At 40.4% G+C, this 11,081-nt stretch overlaps 1 protein-coding gene across 1 annotated transcript; it reads right to left on the bottom strand.

Annotated features, from left to right (window-relative positions):
• Positions 1 to 296: 296 nt before the first annotated feature.
• LOC146579265 (tripartite motif-containing protein 16-like) lies at positions 297 to 3,745 on the bottom strand. Its single transcript, XM_085262925.1, has one exon. The coding sequence runs from the start codon at positions 3,618 to 3,620 to the stop codon at positions 1,947 to 1,949; it is 1,674 nt and encodes a 557-aa protein (XP_085119051.1). The 5' UTR covers positions 3,621 to 3,745; the 3' UTR covers positions 297 to 1,946.
• Positions 3,746 to 11,081: the final 7,336 nt, after the last annotated feature.

Here is an 11,081-nt window from a genome sequence, read left to right as displayed (position 1 = left end):
TACAAAATCAAATACATATGAAATAAAATAAACTAATAAATTATAACAATTTTAGATTCAAATATTTGTTAATAAAACAATTCCAGATTCCCAACTTGTGAGGACAACATAAAGTTTATTAATATATTTTATATAACAAAATATATCTATAGTCTGAATAATTATAATCATCAATATTTAAAGACATGATTAGAGACGAAAATAAACCAATTCCAACTGTGAAACTTGTTACGAGTTCAAAAATTGGGGATGGAGACAAGAGGAAAAACCACAATAACAACACTGGTCCGGCCGGGTTAAGTCAAACGATGATTTTAATGATCACACACGTGGGAGATGGACAGTGTATGCAGACAGCCTCAGATCTCATCTCAAAAAACACATCTCCATAGTTTTATGAAATCAGGGTATTAGAACGCCCCTTCATGCGTAGTGACAGGTGTGATACAATCGATGTTGACAGTTTTATTTAACACAGAAAATAACATTATCTCCTTCCAGAGGGCAGACGCTGACTGCCCCCGTCTCCTGGAACCATCTGTCCCCTGCTAAGACACAACATTGCAGCTACAAGGACTTCCACATTGATTAAGACAATCAGTGTATACTGCTCTGAACCAAGTATATAATATTAAATGAATATTGCTTGATCAGCTACCACTACTTAAAACATAACAGGAAACATAACTAAGCACAAGATCACCAAGAATAACATCGTATAAGTGCTGTGTAAGCGCGTGCGGCCTTCTAAGCTCAAAGCCTTTCCCCTCCATAGATCAGCCAGACATCGCGCTGACTGTAGCTTTTAACCCTTGATTAACTTGAGCACAACTCTATAATGAGCAACAAACTGCAATATGTATAAGATGATCATGGTTACACCTGCAATGAAAGATCATATTATTATTCTGGTACCTGTAAGGAAAAGATCAATCTAAAGTTATAACAATCACTGTAATACAAAAGATACTGTAAGGTCAAAAACTTCAATACATGTTTAATGCAAAGCTGATTATCTGATTCTAATGGACTAATAGTGCCATATTAAAATAATGAGACCAAAAAGACAAAAACATCCCCTTTTTATCCCACAAACTGTATCTACAAGTAAGCTTAAGCTGCATTTATTAAATGGTAAATGGCCTGTATTTATATAGCGCTTTACTAGTCCCTAAGGACCCCAAAGCGCTTTACATATCCAGTCATCCACCCATTCACACACACATTCACACACTGGTGATGGCAAGCTACATTGTAGCCGCAGCCACCCTGGGGCACACTGACAGAGGCAAGGCTGCCGGACACTGGCGCCACCAGGCCCTCTGACCACCACCAGTAGGCAACCGGTGAAGTGTCTTGCCCAAGGACACAACGACCGAGACTGTCCAAGCCGGGGCTCGAACCGGCAACCTTCCGATTACAAGGCGAACTCCCACCTCTTGAGCCACGATCGCCCATTAAAGGAAACATCCTGATTGAACTTCTTTTATAAAAACGCTGCAGATGTTTGCTAAAAGTAGATCAACAATGACTGCATCCTTGCATCTGTTTCCTTCCTTTCTAATATTAAAAGTAAGAATAATGATGATACAGTTAACAATAGTTATAAAAACAGAACCTGCTTTTTCTTCAAACATGAAACCAATGACTAGTCACAAAACATTTCTGGCACAGAAATTTAAATTTTCATGAACACGAACAACAGTTTAGCTGAATGAAAATCATCGTGAACAGTGACAACCTCAACAGCTAAAGTCATGGAGGCTAAACACACATAAGATGGAGGGCCCCTCAAACAAAGTCAGTCATTAACTAGATAATAAATAATAAGATGTCAAAGTAGCAAAGATAAAGTGCGACTGACATGTGATCTCTGTGTGAACAAGAGACAAGGGAAACTGGAAACTAAAGCATGTTTTCAGCAACTTTCTGGCAATGACTTCTGTCTACTTCAGTTTAATAAACTTTGCAGTGTCTCCATCTCCATAAAGCCAAAGTCCAGCATAGAGCGGCTGAGTGAATGTGGTCTGGACTCTGTGGAGGAGAGTCATGGTTTCAGAGACTCTGTAGAAAGACAGAATACCTGCTCTGTGATCCAGGTACACTCCTACTCTGGAGGACCGAGGACCTGAGAGGACAGTTTGGACATTATTGTGGAAAAATTTACATCTGTCCTTTTCACAACGTAATGCCCAAGATTTGTCATTGTATCCAAATTTGCATTCATCTGAGCGCCCTGCTCTTCTGATATTCTTGTATGCAACTGCTACATAAACCAGTTTTCCTCTCCACTCCACCTCCCAGTAACAACGTCCAGTCAGACTCTCTCTACTCAGGACCTGCCAATAATATACGAATCTGTCTGGATGATCAGAATAAGACACTTTCTGTGTCATTACTTCTATTTTTCTGTTCCCCTCAGATAATAGCAGATATCTGTTTGCTGTGTTTTGATCCAGTGTGATTTCTTGTGAATATTTTAAGAATCCAGCTCTGGTCTTTGGCTCTGGTGGTGACAGTAAAACATCCACTTCAGTGACTGTCAGTGAGATGTTTGTCCATTCCTCTCTCAGAATGTCCTGTAGTTTATCTCTGGTCTCTGACACAGCTGCTGTCACATCCTCAAAGTAGCTCAGAGGACGAATATTGATGCTGGATGAGTGTGTAGACTCACTGAGTGCTGACAGTGAGGGGTAGTTGTGTAGAAACTGGTTGTGATCCTCTGTGTGTGAGAGCTGCTCCAGCTCGCCGTCTTTCCTCTTCAGCTCAGCGATCTCCTGCTCCAGCTTCTCCTGAAGCTCTTTGACTCGACTCACTTCAGTTTCCTGCTGGGATCTGACCTGCTGCTTCACATCAGAGCTTCTTTTCTGGAGGAGACGGATCAGCTCAGTGAACATCTTCTCACTGTCCTCCACTGCTTTATCAGCAGAGCCATTGATGGCCTCCACCTCCTGTTGAAGCAGCTTCACATCTTTCTCTCGCTCCTGGATTCTCTGCTGGATGTTTAGTCGTCTCACCTCGAGCTCCTTCTGCTTCTCAGTCCTTTCTGCTGCAGCTGGGACTGTTTCATGGCCTTTATGTTCATCCACTGTGCAGAGATAACAGATACTCTGCTGATCAGTACGACAGAAAATCTTCATCACCTCATCATGACGAGAGCAGATGTTCTCCTGGAGCTTCTTGGAGGGGGCCACCAGCTTGTGTTTCTTTAATGGAGCTGCATCATAGTGAGGTTGGAGGTGTTTCTCACAGTAAGAGGCTGGACAAGATAAACAGGACTTGATGGCTTTCAGCTTCCTCCCAGTGCAGACATCACAGGCCACATCTTCAGGTCCAGCATAGCAGTGATCAGCTGGAGCAGCTTGGAGTCCAGTCTTCTTCAGCTGCTCCACTAAAGCTGCTAACACGATGTTTTTCTCCAGGACAGGCCTCGGTGTGAAAGTTTTCCTGCACTGAGGGCAGCTGTGGATTCCCTTCCTGTCCTCTTGATCCCAGAAACGTTTAATACAGTTCCTGCAGTAGCTGTGTCCACAGGCTGTAGTCACTGGATCCTTCAGTAGATCCAAACAGATGGAACAAGAGAAGGTTTCTCTGTTCAGCTGAACTCCTTTCTGCGCCATTTCTCCTCTCAGTGTCAGTGACAGAGTAGTTTCAGTTATAAGGAAGAGAAACTCACACAGAGCTCTGATCTCAACAACATGTGAATGGAGCCTGTCAGCTCTTACACGTCACCACATGTTGATTACACCCATCTTCAAAGTGCAGATCTGAAGGGGAGGGAACGACAAATGAGAGAAGAGGTGAAAAGGGAAGAGCTTTCAGGCTTTAACTGAATCTATGAAGAAGAGCAGTTTAAAGCAGACAAATGGTGTACAAAGAAATTATGGTTATCATTACTAACTAATGAAAACCATTAGTTACTAACGATAACCATTAGTTACTATCATTAGTAACTAATGATAACCCAAAGAAAGTTAAATATATCAGATAAAAACAAGAACAAAGAATTTCAGCAAAGCACGACAGAAAATACTCTGAACAGACATAATTATTTCCACACACAACAAAGGGGGGGAGAAGTCAGGCCACCACCTGTGGAACATGAGGGACTTATTACATAAACATAACATTGTTGAAAACAACTTAATAAAGGTTTTGCCACACTACACTAAGCCTTTAATAATAGTTGTTTTTCTTTTGTTAGTCAGGAGGATTGTTTGTTGTTTTCTTGAGTGTCAGAGTTCCTCATATTTCAGTGGGGGCTCATACGATGTAAGGACAAAGAAGATGTAAGGTCTTTAAACCAAAAATGGCTGGAGAGTGTGGGATTATAATATTATTTTATGCCATGTTAGACCCCTAATTAAAGATTGTGAATTATTATATAGTTTTAGTTTGCATTATTCTCCTGAATTAGAAGAAGGTAATAACTATTACATTTGTTAAACTGATTTGCATTACATTAGACTGCTGATTTATTGTGACTGAATGATATTGTTTTATGATGCATTATACTGCTGAGTTATAAGAAATACTGTTCACAGAAAGTCATCGCCTTATTTGTCTGATTAGAAGAGAACAGAACATACTGGAGTTTTCTGCCCCATCTCAGCAGGAGCAGATAAACAGGGAGCCAAGGTCGTAGCTTAGGCGCTGTGTGAGAGAAAGCATGTGAATGTTTAGGCTTTTATGATAAGGTGGGGGCCACTAGAGGCTATAAGAGTTTGAGCAATGCTCCACCATTTTGAGATCTGATGCTGTCTGCGTACGGTGTCCATCTCCCACGCGTGTGATCATTAAAATCATCGTTTGACTCAACCCGGCCGGACCAGTGTTGTTATTGTGGTTTTTCCTCTTGTATCCATCCCCAATATTTGAATCCGACAGGCAGACATTTGATACACCCGGGGCTTAGCCCTAAAGGGTAGTATGCATGTGGGATTGGGGGGATGGGGGGGGGTTTGGAAATGACTAAAAGATTAATTTGCTCTGTTTTGAGTTTTGTTAAAAAAAGAATGACTTCATATAGGGAAAAATATATATCACATATGCAGGACACCTTAAACTAGTTTTTTAATTAAGCAGCAATGCAGAACAAAATCAGGGCTGTATCAAGACACGAGGACTAAAGCCCAATTCAACCAGACCCAGAACTGATCCGGAATTAAAACAGGACTACAACAGTAACCAAGACAGAACCAGAATCAGAACTAGATGATAGTAGCACTAAAAATCATCATAGACCTGCACTACACTTATTTTTTTAATTCTACCAAAGTCCACTATTTAGATTGAGAAAAGTTTATATTATTATTTAGCCTTGTTGTGCAAACAAGCCAGCAAAACTTAATAAATATAGAATTTGAAAAATAACAAACCTAAAAAGAAACACTAGGTACGAGATACATGAGTACCTATGATACGGTGATACTTTTGGTAAACAACCGTTTGACTAACATGTGTCTCACCTGCTCTTGTTCCATCTCTGTTCTGTCCTCATTCTCCATCTCCCTCTCTGTTCCTCTCTTTCCCTCTTTGTGCTGATAATCAAGCCAAACACCGACATCATCAAATATACAGTTGAAATCAGATATTTACATAATCTTCAGATAAAAACACAAACACTTTTTTAACTGTAACATCAAATCAGACTAATTGTTTATTTTTTTAGGTTGATAAATATAAAAAACACATTTATTAACTTTTTTTTTTGACACTGTAATTTTTATTGATAGTTTTGTCACAGTTTAAACATAGACATGTTTTGCATTACAGGAGAAATAACCATGCAAGCACACAGTCAAAACAAAACAGAACTAAAGCGAACAAAAGGTGTGGGTGCCAATTCTAATCAACTACCGTATGCATGCCTGCCTTTGCTCAGCAGCATACATACTCCAGCTTATATATGTACTTTTATACAGGCATGCATCAATAGATATACAGAGTCATAGACCTTAAATGTTTTGTTCGTTCATTAATTTTCCTTGGTGCCATACAATGTCCACTTCTCCCACTTAGCAACGAAAATATCTTCCTTTAATCTGAGAATGTAAGTCATTTTTTCCATTGCATAGATTTCTCCAACAATATTTAACCAGTCTTTTGATGAAGGCGGAGCCAGTTTGTACCAGTTTCTTGTTATAGCTTTCTTTGCAGCTATCAATAGGATTTTTGTCAAATACAAGTCGTCGTACAGAACATACTCTCTAATATTCCCAAGATATACAGTTTTAAAATTGTGTGGTAATTGGTAGCCCAAGATATTGCCTATTACAAGACTCACGTTCTTCCAAAAATTATGCAGTTTCAGGCACTCCCAAAACACGTGCGTATGATGTGCTTCCATGTTACCACATCTTCTCCAGCATGGCAAACTGTCTTGAGTCTGTTTACTTTTGATTTTTGGTGTAATAAAGAATCGAGTAAGGTGTTTCCACCCAAATTCTCTCCAGCATCTTGAGTTGGTCGTTGTGTTCTGGGTTTCACACATATCTAACCATTCCTCAGTTGAGATATCAGTTTTTATTTCCTGCTCCCATTTCTTTTTTATGTATTCAGTTGATGTTGCCGTGTTCTCTCTTAGATTTTTATATAGTACAGAAATCTCCTTGAATTGGAGGCCCCTGTATGATTTAATTATACAATTCAGGATGCCATAAGACGTACGCGAACTTCGTATTTCCTTTGAAAAGTAGTCTCTGAGTTGCAGGTACCGGTAAAAATCGGTTTTCTCTAGACTATACCGATCTTTTAAATCTTGGAAACTCATCAAATGGCCATCTTTCATTACTGTACAAATCGCTGTTATTCCTTTTTGTTCCCACTTCCTGAATCCTGGGTCGTGAGCACTTAGTATATCACCAACAACATAGGCAGCCCAGTTTAACATCTTAACCTCCCTTTCCAACTTACTTTGTTTAACTAGGCCAAACCATATCTCTAGAGTGTGGGATGTTATAGGATCAAGGAAATGCTGTAAGGTTTTCTTAAGTTGCTCATTTCCAAGAAATGTCTGGACTGGGACATCCCGTACTTTTATTTCAATATCTTTCCATTTAGCATTAAAGTTCTGATCACACCACTTTATCGCCGGTCTGGTTTGGGCCGCATGATAGTAATCTTTTAGATTAGGGAGTCCCACACCACCCTGCTTCCTAGATAGTTGTAATGTTGTGTATTTTATTCTAGGCCTTTTACCATTCCATACAAATCTAGAGATGAGCCTATCCCAGTCCTTGAATTTTTCCACTGGGATCTTAACTGGCAGAGATTGGAAAAGGTACAATAACCGTGGGAGGACACTCATTTTTATTGTTGTGATTCTTGCACTAAAGTCTAGTGTAAGAGTTGACCATCGGTTTAGATCGTGTTTAATCTGAGTGGTCAGCCTATCATAATTTGTTTTAAAAAGGTCACTCAATTGTTTAGTCACGGTTACACCCAAGTATTTCATTTGTTTTGCAGTCCAGTTCAGTCTAAACTTATTTTTAACCTCTTCAGATGGCAAATAGTTGAAAGCCAGTATCTGAGTTTTGGTCACATTAATTTTGTACCCCGAATGTTCAGCAAAGATATTAATTACATTAAACATTGGAATTAAAGTTTGGTTTGGATTGTCTAGGTAGAGTATGATATCATCTGCAAATAAGCTGATGATGTGGTCTTCCCCTTTAATACTTATTCCTCTCACCTCCTCACTTTGTCGGATGGCCTGTGCCAGGGGTTCAATATATAGAGTGAAGAGAAGAGGTGAGAGGCAACAACCCTGACGGGTACCCCTCTCGAGAGAGATTTGCTCCGTTAGGCTGCCATTGATTCTAATTCGAGCTGTAGGAGATTGGTAAATAGATTTGATACACATCACAGCACCGTCATTAAAACCAAACCTTTCAAGCACGGCATATAGGAAGTTCCAATCTACACTGTCGAAAGCCTTCTCTGCATCCAGGCTTACTAGGGCCGCACTGCCCTTTTTTGTTTGTATTGAGTTAACTATTTGGAGGGTCCTTCTTATACTATCTTGAGTTCTACGTCCTGAGATAAAGCCAGTTTGGTCTTCATTAATTAAGTCTGTCATAATTGCTCCATATCGCTTAGCGATTATAGATGTGTATATTTTGTAGTCCACATTAAGAACCGATATGGGTCTGTAGTTGTTACAATATTCGGTGTCTTTTCCCTCTTTAGGGATTACTGAGATAATCGCCTCTCTCCATGAGGGAGGTGTTACACCCTCCGCAAGGGTATGATTGAATGATGATTGAAGCATTGGTATCAACTCCTCCTTAAAGTTCTTGTACCACTCTGAGGGGAACCCATCGGCCCCCGGTGATTTATTAGCTTTCAGACTGGAAATTGCTCTAGATATTTCTTCATGACTGATGGGGGCAGTCAGTTTGCTGTTTTGCTGCGTACCAATACGTGGTAAGTCTAGGAAGTTAAGAAAAGCAGTTTTCTTATCTTTATTTGAGGAACATGGTTGTTTATACAAGTTTTCGTAATATTTCTTAAATGTTTCTTCTATTGCTTCCTGGGTATACTGCAAGTTATTTGTAGATGGGTCTCTAATCTTGTGAATCGTATTAACAGCTTGCTGCTGTCTAAGACGCCGTGCTATCAGTCTAGCTTCCTTTGGGCCATGCTCATAATAATCCTGTTTCAAAAATCTAAGTTTTTTTTCCACTTCTTCAGTCAATATATTGTCAATTTCCTGAATTAGTGTTTTAATTCTGTCTTGGAGCTGAACATTCCGAGTTGTTCGGTATAATATTTCTGTGTTTTTCAATTCCTCCACCTGGCTTAGGTACAGGGCCTTCCTCATTTGGTGTTGTTTTGAAGTTATAGCAATAAGCTTCCCTCTGAGCACAGCTTTGAATGCATCCCAAAACACCGTTGGGCTAATTTCTTCAGTGGAGTTTTCCTCTATGTATTGCTTTATATCTTTCTTGATTTGGTCTTTCGTTTCTTTATTATTCAGACAGCTCAGATTTAACCTCCAACAGGTATTTCTACGCCTACTATTTAGATTTAGCTTTAAATGAATGGCACAGTGATCAGCAATATCTGCCACTCCAATTGTGCATTCAGTTACTCTGTGTAGATCCCATCTGTTCATTAAGACATAGTCAATTCTTGAGTAAGTGTTGTGAGTCTTTGAGTAGTGTGTATACTCCTTATCCAGTGGGTGGTGTTCCCTCCATACATCTACCATTCCATGCTCCTTCATAAATGTATTAACCATTCTCGCCAGGCTGTTTTTGCTTCTATTTGTGCTTGTTGTATCAATTCTATGGTCGAATACCACATTAAAGTCTCCTGCACACAGCACAGTCCCTTCAGATTCTGACATGACTGTAGTAAGTAGAGTCTTCACATTTTGTTGGTTGCTCTCAGGGGGAATATAGAGATTGATTAGTGTCACCGCCTCCCCTTCTAGTTTACCTCTTACAATAATGTATCTCCCCTCACTGTCCCGCATTTCTTTAGAACATTCAAAATTAACTGAATTTTTAATAAGTATTGCTACCCCCCTTTTACGACTTTTCTTGCAAGTACTATAGTAAGAATTTCTGTACCCAAATTTCTTCAATTTATCATGCTCTTCCTGCGACAAATGTGTTTCCTGTAGATATATTACATTGGCATTAAGCTTTCTCATTTTGAGTATCACTTTGCTTCTTTTAATTGGGTTATTCATCCCATTGACATTCATTGACACCAGCGTTATATTCCTCATCTTTTCACTGTTAAGTTTTGCTTTATTTTTGGCTTATCACTATCATAGCATCCCACACTAACTCTCAGAACTTGGAACAAGATAACAAGAAACTTAAGAGAAACTGAAAATACGTATTTCTTACCCACAGCGTCCCTGTGGTTCGTGGGGTATATCCCTTTCAGATTAGGGGCCCCCGTGAGATCCAACATAGGTTCCTTAAGAAAAAAGAAAAAAAAAGAAAAGAAAACCTACCACTTTCCAGTCTACCTTGCCTTGAAAAGTAACAGAGTAATGAACCTTTAGTTTCAGAGTTCTACTGTTCAGTCATTTCCACCGGATTCAAATGTTTGTATCCTCACTTATAAGTTCTCGGTGTTAGATCGCTGCCATCCCAATGCATTTTGCAGTCGCTCCTCCAGCATCGTGCTTTCCCCGCTCCGCTGCGGCACCTCCACCTGTATTCCTCTCCTCCTTAGCTCCTCCGCCGCCGCCTGGCCACTGTCATATGTCCTGGCGCCGCTCTCCCAGTGGATCCTGATTCTGGTCAGAGGCGTCTGGAAGCGAATTCCTCTCTCTTTTAAGGCTTTCTTAATTCCAGCGTATTCCTTCCTCTTTTGAACCACGTCGGCAGCGTAGTCATGATCAAAGAAAAGCTGCTTATCCTGATGTACAACCTTTTTCTTCCACGCTGCCTTCAGCACCATCTCCTTGGTTGAGAACTGAAGAAAATTAACCACCACCGATCGCGGAGGTTTTTCTGGTCCGGGTTTTGGCACCAGAGCTCTGTGCGCCCGCTGAATATTTAGAGCAGAATCCGGCGGGAGCGAAAGCTCAGCTCTCAACAAGTCCTCCACACACTGCAGCACAGAGTTTCCTTCAGAGCCCTCTTTTAGGCCAAAAATGCGAATGTTGTTCCGTTGGCTACGGCCTTCCAAGTCAGCCAGTTTCGTCTGAATATTCCGTTGTTGCTGAAGCGACTGGATTAGAGCGTCTTTTGCGGCCAAATTCCACCTTTCCATCTCTTCCAGTCTTTTCTCAGCTTCTTCGAGTCTGGTCTCATGGCTAGCTAGCTCGTTTGCAGTTTCTGCCAGCTTTGTATTAATGTCTTTCTTGAAGCTGTCGAATTCGTCCTTCATTTCTTGTGTGATGTCTTTCTTAAACGTGGCAAACTCGGTTTTAAACTCTGCTTTAAGTGAGTGAATTTCCTTAATGATGTCCTGGAAGTCTGCGTGAGGGTGGCTAGCTACATCTCCTTCCATCTGCTCGCCTTGCACGCTGTTCTCGGACATGTCTGCGTTGCCCCCTCTTACCAGCTCCACTTGTTTCACAAAATCCTTAATGTTTCCTTGTCTTTTTGACC

This window comes from Mchenga conophoros, linkage group LG3 (genome assembly GCF_057382185.1).
Source record: "Mchenga conophoros isolate Kocher_MC1m ecotype Shallow Benthic linkage group LG3, M_conophoros_male_GT1.1, whole genome shotgun sequence".
NCBI classification, from domain to species: Eukaryota; Metazoa; Chordata; class Actinopteri; order Cichliformes; family Cichlidae; genus Mchenga; species Mchenga conophoros.
Note: the sequence above shows the minus strand (reverse complement) of the source record. Positions and strands in the feature narration are given on the sequence as shown.

What these genes read in the sequence shown, in the direction of transcription:
- LOC146579265 (XM_085262925.1), bottom strand. Translation starts at nt 3,620, where the DNA reads ATGGCGCAGAAAGGAGTTCAGCTGAACAGAGAAACCTTCTCTTGTTCC.